Consider the following 17674-nt stretch of genomic DNA (forward strand, 5'->3'; position numbering starts at 1 on the left):
AAGTAGACTGCAAGAGCCATTCCTTAAAACAAAAACAGCATTGTTTTTAGCAGCTGCACTTGTTACAAACTTCCTTACCAGAGTAATAACACTCTTGAGCCAGATTTTGCACTAATAAGCATGATGCACCTTGCATCTCCATGAGAGAATTTTTGCCTCCTTCCCGTTAGCATGACCCCTGTTTTCTACAGTAACATCTGTGGTGATTAAAACTGACTTGAAAACATGCGCATATATGTATGAGCTTTAAAAAATTACCATGATCTTTATAAATTACAAAGACCACAGTAAGTGCATAACCACATAAAAAGTAGGGATAGGAAAATGGGGTATGTACATGAATAGGCTCCCTTTGAAAAACAAGAAATTGAAATTCTTCATGTGCTCTTGAATTCCATGGTGATAACCCGGAAGAATGGTCTGCTGTTCCCAGCCCAACCATCAGATATATTTATTTTAACATTTAAAGAAAAGTTACTTAAGGAATTGATTAAATGTTAAAAAGATGTATCTGTTGCTTTATATAAAATGTAACCGACACACATAGTCTCCATACACTTGCATGTTAATAAATGGTGAGGTTCCCAGTTTTAACCTGTGCATGCAAACACTGGCAACCTTTTTCCCTCCATGTACCAGCCTGTGCAGGTTCAGGAATTTTAAAGCAGTTAAACCTTAGAAATATCAAATGATTCTTGTTCTCTTTTCTCTCTCCCTCTTTTTATTCTTCTAAGAGTGTTGCTTTAGATAGCTCATTTCAGATTATTTTGGTTAAATGTATAGTTGTAGGCACATTATAAATTTCTACAATTGACAAAACCCCAATGATGTGTAATGATTGCTGGTAAGAAAAATTGTTTCCAAATGGTGCAGCATGTTAAGCTGCCACCATCCTATAGAAATGCTGGTCCCAGTGGCTGCTGCTGTATTTCAGTCCCACCCAGCTCCCTGCTCACGTGTCTGGGCAAGCAGTGGATGATGGCCCATGCACTGGGCTCAGTGCCAACTCTGTAGGATACCCATATGAATTTCTAGGTTCCTGGCTTTTATTTCTCCAAACCCAGTGTTCACCATGTGGGGAGTGGACCATTGGGTGTAATACTTCTCCATCTTTCAAATAACTACATCTTTAAAAACCTTCCATTTTCACTAGATGGTAAAATAATGAGATTCTATGTGTGTGCGTGTGTTTCTATGCCTGCCCTTAGATTTTCTCGAGTTTTGGGACACATGGAAAATATGTCCTAATACCTAGAGATTTTATGGAAATACATGTTTAAAAATAGGAAATCATGGCTATTTCTAACAGCTTTTTAAAAAATTACTGTACATGTTTCTATTATGAGGGATACTCTAGATACTTAAGTCTTTTTGTTGTTGTTTATTGTTTTTAGTCTTCCTCATACTGTTAATTCACTTGTTGGTTTGGGCTTTTATTACAAATTTGGAACAATAGATGCAATTTCCCCTCAGTTATGAAGAGCAACAAAGGAGAGAAGTGAAACTGATCAGAAAGAGACGATCGTGCTTAGGTTCATTAGCATCTAAAGTTTGACTTCAATCAGGATAGACCTTTAATCAGAAGTAGCAATACTCAATCATTTAAAACCCTTGTAAGGGTCATTTGTACACTTAGGTTTTTTTTCAAGAGTTTTATTTTTATTGGAAAGTCTGATATACAGAGAGGAGGAGAGATGGGGAGATCCCCAAGTGACCGCAACAGCTGGAGCTGAGTCGATCCAAAGCCAAGAGACTTTTCCAGGTCTCCCACGTGGGGGCAGGGTCCCAAGGCTTTGGGCCGTCCTTGGCTGCTTTCCCAGGCCACAAGCAGGGAGCTGGAAGGGAAGCGGGGCAGCTGGGACATGAACCGGCGTCCATATGGGATCTGGGTGCGTCCAAGGAGAGGACTTTAGCCACTAGGCCAACACACTGGATCCTATAGACTTAGTGTTTGGCTTAAGACCTTAACCTTCATCTGCTACATTGTGTTTTTATAATCATTTCAACATTAAACCTAAATTTAGGTTGAAATATTTACTATGATTTTGAGGATGTGCGTATTGAGGGGAAAAGCCTTGAAGTAAGTTTTGGTAAACCTACCAAATTGCTAAATCTATGTCTAATAGTAAACAATAAAAATCTATCATAGCTAAGAATGACAGAAGCAAAACACCAGTAAATTCTTAATGTTTGCTGAAGAACTGAACTCTGGGTGAGAAAGAAACAGAGATGATGTTGAATTCTTTTGGTCTTCTAAGCTCTGTTTTTCAAATTGTACAGATTTAAGTTCTCATGATTTCTTTTATTGCATTAGTCTCATTAGTGGACTTTTCTACATTTGGATAAATTCATTTTAGGCATTAGATGTACTTGAATATATGCCTTTTTGTCATTATGTTGTGAGATTTGACACAAGTGTTAGGGTTTACATGCTGTATATTCCTAATTTAGAAAAAGTCAGAAATGAGATTGTTTCTTCTGATTTCCATATCTAGAGATTTATTATTTTATAACAAATTTTATTTTGTAAAACCCATCCGACACATTTTAAAAATTAGGATTTGAAAATTATATGCCAAGATTGAATATTGGTTTCCCATACCTGTGTTCTTGTCCATATTGGTATCTTAAGGTTTCATGAAGTCTTAGACATAACATTAATGCTGATAATGATGTATTTATCATTTGGGAAGTGGGAAGAGCCTGAGAGGGACTGTAAAGCACTGTTATTAATAGGCTAGTGTTATTTTGGAACATAAAACAAGCAAACGATGAAATCCAAAGAAGTTTTATGGCAGGGAGTTGGATCTCAAGTACCATTTTAAAAGGTACATTAAATTTTGTACAGTTCTACGTAAATCAAATCTCTGTGTTTACAACTTAAATGGAGCTTCCCATTTTATTAAGGACAAATAAAATACATCAACCAGTTAGAGAAATATGGAGAATTATTTGTGAGGATGGAAAAATTCAAAGCCTTTTAAGTTTTAGCATATTAATTTGGAATATTGAAATATGTAGTTTTCCATATCTGGATCTCTGCACTTGATTTTGCATGTAAATTCCAATAGCAACTTCATGTGCTATTTTGCAATTTTTACTCATATGAATCAAAGAATCATAAGGAAAGGTAGGAATTACAGTTACTGATATTAACTCTAAAAATACTTATTCTGTTATCAGCCTCCATGATTTAGACTGTTGGGCAACTAGATGCTGCCATGTATAACCACAGCCCTGATCTACACCCTGGGAAATTTTGGCAGACTTCATGCAAAAAGGCGAGCACCCGAGAGATGGTGAATGCTCTCCTGTAATTCTTTCACTGGAAAGTTAACTCGGTGTGCTGTGACTTGACATGAAGTTGACGGAAAAAACAAACCTAGCAGCAACGAGGACAGCAATATTGTTTCCTAGCTAAAGCCTGTCTTATTTTAACTTACTAGTATTCAGTCAGGAAGCAGTAACAGTATAAGAAAACATTTTAGACCGAAGACAATGCAGAGATATTGTCTTTGAAAAAGACCCCGCAGCCACTACTGCTTGCATATGTATATCCAACCCTGGATCTAACAAGGATTCTATTTTTTAAAAAAAGCTTCCATGTTTATACACAATAACCATACAAATACATGATCTAACTAAAACATTTATTAGATTAGGAAAATCCAGACATGTAATTTTTAGTGTTATCAGAAAATGTAGCAATGTTGAATGGGTCCTGAGTTAGGTAAACACATCTGTTAAATCTCCCAGAGATAACTCTTGGGCAGCCGTAACGTCTTATCAGAGAATATAAAAACTGTAAAAGTACTCTTATCTCGTATAGTCCCAGTTTTACAGTGGAGTCCATCTAGGAAGGTGGAGTTCTTAACCCTACCAACCTGGTAATAAACGAATGCACAAACCATGGAAATAAAACCCTAAGACACTCTGTTCAGTGTAGTTTCTTTCTCCAATAGATTTAGAGTCCGCCTTAAACAGTGATTCTAGCAATTGCAAATATATTAAAGAAAACCTAACGATTTCTAACTTTACTGGGTCTTAGAGGTATGCCCAACTCTTTAGAGCTATTGCCCACAATTGAATTCATTAAGAAGAATTTCTTCTGGTTTATTTGCCATCTATTACCACATTTGATGTACCTCCAACATTTCATAACTTGTATGTGGAATAAACAGTTACCTAATATTGATTTGCATGAGAAAACCAGAGAAACATTTATTTAAGGAAGGGTGGAAATTGCTAGAAAAATATTACTGTTTGAAGAGCAAGCAGCAAGAAAATATGGAGTGGGTAGAAAGAGCAAAGGCTGAAAACAAAATTTGACACTAATTTGAAATTTTCAACTCAAAACCTTTTGCAAGGAATGTTTTATAATTGTCTTCAGCTCATTTATTCATTAGCAATTTCTTAGAAGTAAAAAAAAAAATCACTTAGAGAATCTTTTACTATCCTAATATAACCAAAAGGTAAAAATACCTTTCAAAAGATTGCACTACACATCTGTTCAATTGTGATGAGGTTTAAAAAGAGTGGGGGCAGTAACAGTCCTTGTATCTCTGAGTTAATAACTTACACCCTCACCACACTCGAGGGAATCGGAGCTGCCTTTCTGATGGAACTCTGAGGAGTCATCTGTTTGATAGCAAGAGCCTTTTCTTCTTCGGTGCAATATTGCTGCTAGCCATGGACCTAATCCCCAGAGGCTGGTTTCAAGCCAATATCTGACCATGTGGGAGAGAGTGGAGTGTTGAATCTTTTTAATACAGGATTGATACCTTAATAAATTAAGGCTGTAAACTACAAGAATTAACAAGAATGTGGTTTCTTTACCCTGAGGACCCTGTGTTGGTGTAAGTTATTAGCAAAATCAGTCTCTGTGCTAGATGACTGCTTTTGTCTTTTACCTTCTCCTAATGAACTGTTTAACATTCTATTTGTCCTCTCTAGGATATTCCATAGAAAACATCATTGTGTGCATATTAAAATGAAACTGCTAATGTTTATGCCTATCTATATATACACATATATACACAAAACTAAAATAATATTTTCCTGTATAAGAAAGACCTTTGGTTAATGATTAGAGTTCTAACTTCCACTATGCCTCAGAGCTCTTCTGCTTATGGCAAATAGTGGTGCATGCAAATGGAGATGCATCTAAGATTCAAAGTTTGTCCCTACTTAAATGATATTAATTTTGCTGTTTACATCTTCGTGAATTCCCATTGTTGGTGGAAAGCTACTGCCTACACCACTTCAAAGTGTTACGAAGTGTTACTTGCAGTTGATGTCCGAGTTTGCATGTGTCCCAGTGTTCTCACATGTGAATGCTTTGAGAGTGGCGCATGTCGCATAGAAAGAAAATGAAATTCACGAAAACAGGGCAACCATGGACTACACTGTCCTGTTTCAGCATGCATGTGTTTTATTTAAGTATTCTTCAAAGGTCTATTTTTTTTCCAGCATAATGCAGGTATTATGCTATCTTTTGAAATAAGATATATGAACTTCAAACAAAACTGTCAAACAATGACCTTAGTTACTCCATATGGTACACAGAAATAACTACGTTTCACTTACAATACAGATGCACTTAACAGTCATCAAAAGTCATTCACCACCGACACAGTATATTTAAATCACCTAAAACATCAAAAAGGTTTTTCTTTTCCGAAATTCTAAAAAAATTAACAGTTTTGATAAATGATAAATCAGAAGAGGAGGCAGAATTGCCAACAGAAATAACCTAACTGCATTTTTTTTTATGTAATAGTAAGAACACAGTAATAGAACATTTCCTTGGGAATCAAAGTATTCCTGATCATGGTGTTTTTAGTCTACTTTTTAGAAAAGTTTTCCAGTAAATGCCATCAAAGATATTTCGCTCTATTTTTCTCTAGAAGCATAAAGTGACATAAGGCAGGTGTTAATGTAATTGTTAATATTCACGCTGCTGGAAGATTAGTAATTTTATAATGGTCTACTAGGAATAAAGCCAGTTCTTCCCAGACACAATTTAGTTGATCCTAATTTCACTTCGCAAATATCGAGAGCTACTGTGTGCACAGCACTGTTCTAGAAGCTAGTCTAGAAATGGGAAGTGAGGATTTCTGGCTTTACTTGGAATTCATTGGATTAATTCCTTTTTATGATAAATTATGTTAAGTGTTTAAATCTCTAGATAAAGGGATAATTCTTGATTCTTCCCATGTACAGAAGCTAAGCTTTATTTCTTAATAATGGTGGCATGAAATGAACAAAAACTTCATTTGACGTGAAACTTTTACACTGTCACATGAAGATGTGTCTGATATATTTCAAGGGTGAAAAGATGGAACGACTTTTCACTTAAATGTACATAGAGATCAACGTTGTGTCATTAAACTCTTGCTCTCCTGATTTGGCGGAGAAAATTGCACCTTGTGACACATAGCAACTTTGCTAAGATGAATTTGTGCTGCCTTCTTGAATGTCATAGCAAGCTTGCTTTCATCAACCATTGCTACATAAAGCACTCCAATTTATCTTTATATCTGCATTCCAATTTCACTTTATTCTCAAAACATATTCAAGATCTAAAGCAAAATAAATAATATAGCAAGTAAGATTCTGAGATCATTGATCCTATAATATCAGTCCCAGTCAACTCTTTCCATGAAACATGTAGTGGTATATCCAGTCTCTGGGCTTCTCCATAAACGGCAAAGACGTTGGAGATAATTCATAAACATCAACTCCTTTTCTCTGGTTTTTGCCAAGGGGATTGATGACAGTCTCCTTACAAGATACTTTGTAGGGGGATACAGGGGGAGGAAAGTTATTTGAGCTATGGTTGACATTAGTCCAGTTGATGATAGTGAACCCAATAGAAGGTGCTACAGAAACACAGGAACAGGTAATGCACTACATCACAGGGATACATTAGACCAAAGAATATTACCAAGAAACATATATGGCACAATAGTTTGGAATTAAAAAGTTACCTTAAAACTGGCCACACCAGAACTTGTTCTAGGAATGTAGCTTTCACTGTATCTATGAAAATCTGGCAAGTACAACAACAACAAAAAATCCCGATTCCTGATACAACAGGTGTACAATGAATTATTGCAGTTGTAACAGTATCTAGGTGCATGGTTAAAGGAGAATTGATACTGAACTGGCTGAACACATTGTTTACTAGTGAGAGTCCCCATGAGAAACACTGCAGTTCTAAAAGGAGTTTATTTGGAAAGCCCACCATGAACGATCAGCTCATTGTAAGTGCACAGAAGTTCCCCCTTTCTACAAGCAGAGTTTGTCATGCCTATTCTGAAGACAACATAAGGAAACTGAGATCACTCTTCCAAAGAAGTCTAGCATGCATTGTGATGGTTCCTTCAGTGGATACAAATGGGTTGCATGGGTTTTTTTTTTCCCCATATGGGATAATCATCATTGCCAATGTTTATGGTTTCAACAGGAAAAATTTTTATCAAAATGTTCTCCATATTTTTGTTGTGTTGCATTCAACTGGAACATTAGGTCCGAAGATTCATTTTATATAAAAAGAGTTCCGATCCTAAGAAGCATCAATAGATGGCATTTCATTGTGCTCATTCACAAAGTCAAGGGTCTCCGAATATTCCTGTAAGAGGTCAGTCTCTGGAAATGCCAGTGGGTGGTTTTATTCACAGCCTCGAGGTTGGAAGCTTTGTTTTGCTTTTTCTACCAACCTTCTTCTGTCATCGTCTTGATCTGCAGATGGTTTATATCTTCTTTCTTCAACACTGAGATTCTTTCCACAGCCAGGGTGCAAATTCTCTTGAACTTCTTCCAACCGTCTTACAAAGCAGACACTCTGACGATATTTCCTCCCGAGTACTCTGGAGATTCTGGTCTGTCATCTCCCTCTGGTGTGGTCACTGGAGGAGTCGGGATGCTTATTATTGCTGTGGTCACATAAGGTTGTTCACAGTTTAGTTTAACACACTCTTCCATTTTGGCATTCAAACTGGATCGGCTAATGAGAAAAATACCGATTTAATCAAATCAGTTGCTTCAATTTGTTTTCATACAATTGAGCAATGCATATTTTAACTATGTCACATTTTAAATGCATAAGAAATAATTACTTTAAAAACTTTCATTAACAGTATATCCTTTCTAAATTCCAACTAGGTTTGATTCTATCAGGTATTTCTCAAAGTGCATTCCAAAAAATGCAACATAGAATTGGGAAAGATTCAGACATCATAACTAAAATTTCTTTAATGTGGGAACTTTGAAGGTTTTGAAAATCTAGTATGAAATTGTCCTATTATGGACTTGGGGTGCTGGCTCAATTGGAAAATCCTCACCTTATAAGTGCCAGCATCCCATATAGATGCCAGCTCCTGTCCTGGGTACTTCACTTCCCATCCAGCTCCCTGTTTGTGGCCTGGGAAAGCAGTAGAGGATAGCTCAAAGCCTTGAGACCCTGCACCTGAGTGTGACACCTGGAGGAAGCTTCTGGCTCCTGGCTTCAGATCAACTCAGTTTCAGCCATTATGGTCATTTGGGGAGTGAGCCAGTGGATGGAAGATCTTTGTGTCTCCGTAAATCTGACCTGCTTTTCCAATGAAAATATTTTTTTTAAAGAAAGTATCCTATCATAGGGATTTCATGGCCACAGAATCTTTTTAGTATATATCTTCTTAAAATAATGGGGCATCACAAAAAGTCAATGGGAGATGGAATTATTTATGTAAAAAAATAGAATCCACAGCTATTTTTTAGTAACAATTTACATGAACTTTTTGAAGAACCCTTGTATAATCCTCTGAAAGCTTTCACTTCTGTGATGACCATAAGTTAAAAATCCTCAAAATGTTAGCTATTTTATTCAAGTTTGGGCTGGGCAATCCTGGTGCAGTGGAATGCTTACATACCATATTGGGGTGCCAGTTCTGGCAATGGCAAGTCCACTTGCAAACCAGCTCCCCACTAAGGAGCAGGGGAAACGGCAGATGATGGTGCTAATTTTGAGTGCCTATTACATCATTGGCCTGGATAGAGTCCCTAGCCCCTGGCTTGGGCCTGGAGAAGTCCAGGGTGTTGTAGCCATTTAGAGAGAAAACTATTGTGTGGACAATATTTCTTTCTCCCTGTTATTCCAACATTCAGATAAATCTTAAAAACTTGAAGGCTTTCCCAAAGTGCTGTGCTGGCATGCATGTTATCCTGAGTGTAAGGAAAAAAACAATTATAATTTTCACTTGGTAAGGTGTTCATTCTAAATAGTGCTCCACTTCTAGTTTGTTTCATAAGAGATGTGAAACATTGCAGAGATGTGACACCAAATATTAGTGTATGGGTCCCAGGGTCTTTCTATTTATGTAGATCCATTTATGGCCTGAATTCAGACTGTCATGCAGGTCTGCAGCAAACAATACCAAACACCAACAGAGGAGGAGAACTTATGGGCCATCAGTCCAAAACTACCCAAGTAAATAGTTGCTTATCTTACTTATTTGACAGGTATTGTGACAGAGATCATTCCTTGGCTGATTCACATCCCAAGTGCCCTCAATAGTTGCTGCTGGGCCAATCTGAAGCCGGGAGTCCAGAAATTCATTCAGGTCTCCTATGTGGCTGTCAGGGACCCAAGTATCTCCCAGGAATGTGAGCACGAAGCTGGGTTGGTACAAGAGCCATCCCATCATGGAATAGCAGCATACCCAACTGAATGGCTCAGTGTACAACAATGTCTACTCTGTTCTTCCTGCCCTATTCTCCGTCTTTGGTCATTTTGGGGCATGCCAGTGGATTTCTTTTTCTACCTGTTGTAATATCTGTTTTCTCTCCAATTCTTAGGAGCTAAAATCTAGATGACCAGCAGGTAACAACCCAGCTGCAGAGGGTGACCTGTAAGCCAGCATAGCCCTGTGCACGTGGCCCAGATGGGGTTCACGTACCTGTTAGATAGCGGTGTTCTCTCCACACATCTGATCTGAATGGTACTGAGTTCTTGCACGCTGCCTCGATGGCTTCCTGACACATTGGCATTAGGGATGCGGAATGTTTTTTTGTGTCGTCGTGAACAGCAGGTGCTGGTGACTCCTTGTTGTGAAGCGAGAGAGGGACTGTGACTTGAAGGACGATTAACAGTTGCAACTTCCATGCAACTTTCTTCAAAGACTTGCTCATCTACAAACTCGTGATTCTGTTTAATAGTGACAAGAAAATAGAAAGAAAGCAAATAAATATGTGTTCACAGATTTTAAAGAAAATGCATAGCTTTATTTTTAAGTGGAGGTATAATGGACTCCATTAGTATCACTGTCTAATCATTGTGATTAGAATATTCAAACCACTTTTTATGGCACTTGTGTAGAAATAAAATTTCTTTAGTTAAACCTAGAGATTTAATGTATACACATTGATTCAGTGTCTAAATATGGGCTATAGCTTGAAATATCAAAAGCATGGAAATGATTAATTTTATCAAATCAGTAAGCTACACATATTTAAAGTGAACGTAGATAACACTTGCAGAGAATTTGTAAATCTGTATTTGTGAATCAAACATCCCAATTTATAAGCTTCATTTTAAACTTTGTTATAGAAATAAGACAATTTTAATAGAATGTCCCTAGTTTGTTATCTATAAAAGGTCTTTAAAAAGTTCATGAAAATGGCATTCAAATTTTAAGAAAATTGAAAGACTGGTTTTGTTGCAAAATGTCTGAAATATATTTTTCATAATATAGATTTCCCATGAACTTTCTGAAGACCCCTTGTTTTAACAAATATTTTATGTGATATTAAAAAATTATACAAAGATGACTATGATCCTTTTCATTTCTTTACACTCCTTTAAAATACCTAGTATTCAGAAAAATGTGACAGCACTTAAATGAATGATATGTGTTCACCCGTCCAATGTGTCCCTGTATTTGACTCAGGCGATTGCTTTGGTCTTCTGTGTCTTCCTTTCTCTCCATTGCAACATATTACTGGCCACTAATGACACCCACCTGTGTTGGGGTTGCTCTACTACTAACTTCCTCGCTGCCAGCCCAGCAGTGAGCAATACCGGGCATCATGTCACAGCTCACTTTATAGAAATACAACATGCATTTTGCTTTTAAGATGTTTAATAAAACGACTATGTGCAAACTTAATCTGACATAGAAAAAATTTTTGTCTGAAATATTAATGATTTCAATTTTTGTGTGTATGGTAGCGGGGGTAGTTCTTTGGTAGAAATCTCTGCTCTCATTCTAAGATACAAGTATAAAAGTTGTAGTTACTGGCTAAGAGGGAAATATAATTTTTTAAGTTATTCTGCCATCTGTTTGCTGAGACAAGCATTTCCAAATGCAAGGAATTTAACATATTTAAAATCCAGAGGCTATGATCATATAAAACCCAGTTTTCACTAAATATTAAAGAAAAATATAGGGTGGAAAACACCCATGATCTGTTTTCTTCTGCTGCAAAGTACATTTCACACACATAAAGAAAATTATCCTGTATGTGAGGATGCAGGGCAGCGTGCATCTCTACTTCCGAATCAAAGATGGACTCCCAGTGTTGAGTTATTAGTCTCAGTTGTGGAGTATATTTTGACAATGGGATGCTGGACTCTCTACCATTGTCCATACCTACAATGTCAGGATACACTTACATAGCAGAATAGTGAACTTACGACTATTTTTTTGAAGAACTATATTATTGTAATAGTCTAGGGGAAATCAGTAGGGAGGGGCTAGAGAGGGTTGCGTAGATACCCCAGAGCCTATGGAGGTTAAAATTAAATTAAAAATTCCAATTTATCTCCTAGGGTTCGAAAGCAAGAAATGATTCTTTTGTAGGCTGCTGAATTTAAAATCAATTTGTGTTAAGTCATTTAAAATAATTATTTTAAGGAAAGCCCTAAATGGTAAAGTAGAGGAAAAAGGAAAATGAAGGGAAAAAGACAGGAATAATGGGTCCTGTCATTAATGTGTCATTCAACTTTCAGACTTGTCTACATTTTTATTTCAAGATCCAAAAGTAACCGTGAGTTAAACTCTCTAAATTTTTCTTTCTACATCAGGTGCTGATCGAAATTTTCCCCATTGTCTGTACGGTCTAGCATTACCTGGCCACTGCTTCTCTATACCTTTCCTGTGCTGGCTCTACTTTGTCCTTGTGGCCAACCTCAAGTTCTTTCATTCGCTTGCTTTCTTCAGATATGTCTATCACTTGGTGGTGCCTTCATTTCTTTGCCTAATGAACTTCAAGTCACCTGCAGGTCTCAAGTTCCTTCAGAAAGCTTTACATGTTAGGGATCTTTGTCCCCCTTCATTGGGCTCATGATGGCTTCCACTGCTTCCTGGTTTCCTCCGGTAACATGTGTTTGTAGTTTTCCCCTAAAGGGAGGCTCTGTCGACACAGGGGCCAGGCCTGATTTCACAGTATGTCTTGGACTTGGCTGTAGGGTCATAGCAAGGAAGGAATATGTATTTCTTGAGTGACACTTAGGCAGAACAGTCGCATGGGTAATATGCTTGCATTGAGAGTCTTCAAGTACAAGTAACTTCCTGGATGTTGAGTGTGTGAACTGATCTGATGTGGGTGTTGGGAAGTTGTATGGTAGTGCCATGGCTCTGGAGGAGGTGTTAGTGTTTGGGAGTGGAGAGAGAAGCAGATCCCTTAATACTTAGGGACACAAGAGTGATTGTATGTGCCATTTTCTCATGAGAACTTACGCTTTTCTACTATCTATTCCTATTCATTACAACTATAAATGAAAGCAATGCTTGTAATTTGGAGTTCTATTTTTTTTCTTTATCACTATTGATATTCTCTTTTATCCTGGCATCCCAAACTCCAGATTTTCCATGTTTTAATTAGCATTTTAACAATCAAGGAAAATGGTATTTTATAGACAAATTGCATCTTCATTTAACTCATAGTTTACACTGGACTTAATCTAAAGTAACCACTGAGAGCAAAACAGCCTAACTACATCTCCACAATCCCTGCCACCTTGCTATTGTCTTTCAAAGTGCAGGGGAGGACTGTTTGTTTCTTATTTTTCCTGTAATGCACACAGTGGAACACGCGTGGAAGTGTTAAGTATGCAGAGAAACAAATGGCATTCCGGTCAGAGGGCAGAGGCCGGCCTGTGGGCCCCTTACCGTGGTTTTCTCCAGGCAGTGGAGCAGATGGTGGTGCTGGGTTTCAAAGCTGGAGCCGGACTTGCTAACAAAGGCCTGTTCCTCCTCGGAGGACTGTTGATACAGAGAGGACAGAAGGCTTTCTATTTTATTTGCAAACAATGAGAACTTCAGCTACACATTCCACGGAGAGATCTGACCTATTTTCTGAGATTAAATGTCAAGATATTAAAAAAAAAAAAACTAAAAAGGAACAAACGTGCAGTTCCCTCCAAGTTGGATGATCAGCATTTCCATTTTCATCAAATTAGCAGTCTGGCCTTCCTGAACTGAAATTTGAAATCTCTTACTTTTATAAACCTCAGGACCATTTTCTTTGGATAAAAAAAAATTTAACCTAATAATCTCACCATCCGGAAACCACTCCCATGCTAGTTTCCATAATAGCTCATTTTGTGGGGGAAAAATAGGATTAGAATTCTGAACATTAAAGGAAGAATTTTAAATTATATATACCACATGGACTTCATAACAGTGAATGCGGTCCTCTCTTCACTTACAAGGAAAATGAGACCTGTCATTTCCTCAACCCCTCCTCGTCCAGAAGAATTTTAAGCAACTTGTTACTCTGCGACAAAGAGGTATTAAGCATGTAAGTTACTGCACATCATTAACCCCTCTATGTAATAGGAGGTGTGTAGAGATACCCAATCATGATCAGGAATCATGAGTCATTGGCAATAGTTCGTAACACAGTGTCTAACCTACTGCAGCCTATGGAAATACATGGGGGGAAGCTAAAAATAAATGATACTTGTGTTTCAGTAGCCATTTTCTTAATTACCCACAATAAAATGATATGGTTAAATAGAATTCAATCGATATTACATCAGTGAATTAAATAAGACAAAGTGTGTGGCTGTACCTGCAACTGGTTACTGAGTAGACCATTCCGTTTGCTCTGCATGTAGGCATTGGCACTTCCACTCTTGGCTGCCCGGATTCTGGCCAGTCTAGCTTTCTGCAGAAAAAAAAAAAGAAATAGCCTGTCAAGATTTGTGGATGTTTTCCTTAAAAGAGCAAATGCACTCTGCTATGTCAGCATGCATATCTATTTTTTAGTAATTCATGTTTTCACATATCACCATTGAAAAGTACTCCTTTTGTGTACTCTGCATAAGTTAACATTTGGCAGGACAATTACCTGATGATAATAAAGATAACCACTGTTAACTACCTTCAATTTATTCCATGCGTTTGGGGATTAAATTTGTTTAATAGTAGGATCAAGTTATTTCAATATTGTTTTTTTTGAGTGTGTCAAGGCAAAACTAAATGATATAGAATGCAGGCTAGCAAATCAGTTGACACCACTTTTCTTTTCAACGAGTGTCCCTTTTAAATCCAGAACTAAGTTCCAGAAGCCAGCTGCATCCTCCTTGTTTTTCTGTTCCTTCCTCTCTCCCCTTGTGTTTTCTTCCCTTTTTCCTTCTAGTGTCCCTTCCTGCCAATTCCAACCCCGGGAATCAGCAGTGCTGGCTCAGTTAACGGACTGGGTGCCTACTGCTCATTTAGGTGGCCACCTGCATTTAGTTTGTATTTCCAAGCATGACTTTTTCCCCATCTTGGGTACCTTTTGGTCTTTGCATTTATGATTACATTTTCATTTTAAGAAGGAGGCTATTGCTGAGATTTTAGTTTTACAATGTCTGTTTCCTGGAGCTTTTACTGCCTTTTTGGGGGATTCTCTTTGAATGTCTCCCATCCACTCCTCCACCCCTGTCTATCTCCCTTCCCTGTTTCCTCGACGCCTTTCTGGCTCTCTGTCTCCTTTGGTTTTTGCAATTATTGTATGTAATGATATTGTTATTAATGCTGTTCACTAAATACTTAACAGTGCCATGAAATATTATTTTCTTTCATGAATGAGACACATGTGTTAACCAGAAATAATGTCCAACAAAGGAAAATGTATATTTCTCATTTTCTAAAGCAGAGTACACATATGGCCACAACTTTAGCAGGAATTCTTTGCTTTGGGAAAAATAAATGTTTTACAGAAAGACTAGAAGCATCTCCTAATTCACATCTTGTGTTAGAAAAGGTGCTGCCATCTCCATTTCCATCACGTCTTCTCTTGTTTCACTATAATACTGTACAAGTTAATTGATTTAATTGGTCGTGCAGAGCTCCACACCAAATGCCGGTTGAATGCTAGCCTTTATGACCTGTGATTACATCTTTGGTTCCAGCAGGTAGTTGAAGGAAATTATTTTACAAAAACGTTTTAGAAAACCACTTCACTTCTGACCTACTTAGTATGACAATCTTGGCAACTCTGACTGTAACTGGGAGATGAAAAGAACACAGGATGCTGATAATAAGAAATATATTCCTTCCAATCATCTACCTTTATCTCTGCAGAAAATACAACTTCTTGGCATGGCAGAGTACCAGAAAATAGTAGGAGCATTAGAGTAAAGCTGCGGCAAGTACTTTATTCTGCTTACATCAAAAGTGGGAGGATTCCAAAATTTTAGTTAGAAATAGGGTTTATATAAAAGTTTTGTAGTTATTTTCCAATTATTTATCTGCTTTAGGAAATAGTTTTTGAGAAAACCTAACTTTCTCTTATGAGTACATTCTTATTTACCCCAAATTATCCATAAATTTTGGTTTTGCCTGCTTGAGTGGGTTTCAAGAAATTAGTAAGTCTATTGGGTAAAATTTCAACCAGCTAGACAAACAACTGGTTCTGTGGTCACGGAGAGGTTGGGAATTGCTAAGATGTTAAACAGATCTCTTCACTGTTGGAGTCCCCACACTGTGGATTGCAATGTTCACTGTTGGAGTCCACACACTGTGGACAGAGTATGCAGATGTTTTTCAGTAATTTGACATTGAGCTCTTTCACTGTGATGCATTCAGAAGCTACTGTAGAGTGGAACACAATGATTTTTAGCAAATAGGTTGCTTTTTAGTTACATCAAATTTTATAAACCTTGCAATATCTTTCCAGAAACAGTGATTGGATGTCCAGTTGAGAAAGATCTTTAAGTCAGACACTGAAATCAAGATTTCTCTTAAATGGGCAACCAGACTCCAAATGGAATGTGAGACATGTTGAGGGAAATTATTGAACCTCCTTGTTACCACATTACCAAATATTTTCTTTTTTTTTTTAAAGATTTATTTTTATTATTTTTTCATTGGAAAGGCAGATATACAGAGAGGAGAGACAGAGAGGAAGATCTTCCGTCCGATGATTCACTCCCCAAGTGAGCGCAACGGGCCGATACTATGCCGATCCGAAGCCAGGAGCCTCTTCCGGGTCTCCCATGTGGGTGCAGGTTCCCAAAGCCTTGGGCCGTCCTGGTCTGCTTTCCCAGGTCACAGGCAGGGAGCTCTAAGGGAAGCGGGGCTGCCGGGATTAGAACCAGCGCCCATATGGGATCCCGTGCGTGCAAGGCGAGGACCTTTAACCACTTGCGCCACCACGCCGGGCCCATTACCAAATATTTTCAACACTTCAGCAAAATAACCTTGAACAGTGAGAGGAGAAAGTCTCTCTCCTTGGTAATCTTGGACAATTTCCTTTGCCTCCAAATTGGCCCATACATTCCCTGTATCACATATTCTGAATGTTTCACTTACCATTTCGTTCCTTTAAAATCTAGTGAAATACTTCATGTAGCACATCAAGGTCTCTCAGCTGTTATAAATTTAAGGATCTTGAAATCTTTTATTTGGTAAGGCAAATGGCTGCTCTAGTCACGAGTAAAGGTCTGGCCACACAGTAATAGAGACCAAAAGTTAAAGGAATTCCACCAGGAGACAGTGCAGTGCTGTTTAGTTCTAGAGCTGCATTAATGCGGGAGGTGGCAGTGCTGGGCAGACCGGGACTAAGTAGAAGGCTATAGGCATTGACAGTGAAATAAAAGAGGGAAGAAATGGAGGAGAGTGAAGGGGGGTATTACAAACAAAATCATGCTTCCTGATATTGCTTACAATTGGCACTTTGTTCAGTGTGCTGCAGGCACAGAAGCCATTGCCCAGGTTAACAAGCCCTGCTTGCTCACACACTCGTTATTTCACTCACTGCACAAATCTGATGATCTTTCATGCCAGGTGCTACACTCAGTGCAGTGCATGAAGGGGAAAGTGTGGCACAACATGGCCATAGATTGTATGCATAACGTTGCAAGGGACGAATGAATAACTAATGGTGCCATCACATCCAGAAAAACGTTTGTAAAAGGAATATATTTTATCTAAGTCCTGAATCTTGGGTAGGAGCTTGCAGGTGGCTACGTCAGGTGGTACAAGGATAGGTGCAGATGTAAGAGCAGAGCTGATTTGGTGAGGTTGAAACAGTGGATATGGAGAATTATGCAGGTTCTTAAGCTAGAGACAAAAGAACAAGTTCCCCAGAGACCCTTGGGACAGAAGCTAGAAGATTTTATATTTAATGGTAGATAATCTAAGATCTTCCTCGGGGACTAGGTAGAAACTATTGCTTTTTCATCATTCTACAATTACAT

The 17674-nt window shown here is 37.9% G+C and overlaps 1 protein-coding gene across 1 annotated transcript in view; it reads right to left on the reverse strand.

The window, feature by feature from the left end:
- Nucleotides 1-7577: 7577 nt before the first annotated feature.
- Nucleotides 7578-17674, reverse strand: part of KCND2 (potassium voltage-gated channel subfamily D member 2) — a 376407-nt gene continuing 366310 nt past the window's right edge. The window contains exons 3-6 of the mRNA XM_041002054.1: nucleotides 14059-14154; nucleotides 13155-13247; nucleotides 9942-10189; nucleotides 7578-8008 (exon numbers count right to left, since the gene is read on the reverse strand). Of these exons, the coding sequence (XP_040857988.1) occupies nucleotides 7831-8008; nucleotides 9942-10189; nucleotides 13155-13247; nucleotides 14059-14154 (615 nt within the window). The 3' untranslated portion in view covers nucleotides 7578-7830. The remainder of the gene's footprint in view (nucleotides 8009-9941; nucleotides 10190-13154; nucleotides 13248-14058; nucleotides 14155-17674) is intronic.

The sequence above is a fragment of the Ochotona curzoniae genome, unplaced genomic scaffold, assembly GCF_017591425.1.
Source record: "Ochotona curzoniae isolate NIBS_2020 unplaced genomic scaffold, NIBS_Ocur_1.0 scaffold_2476, whole genome shotgun sequence".
In the NCBI taxonomy this organism is placed as follows: Eukaryota; Metazoa; Chordata; class Mammalia; order Lagomorpha; family Ochotonidae; genus Ochotona; species Ochotona curzoniae.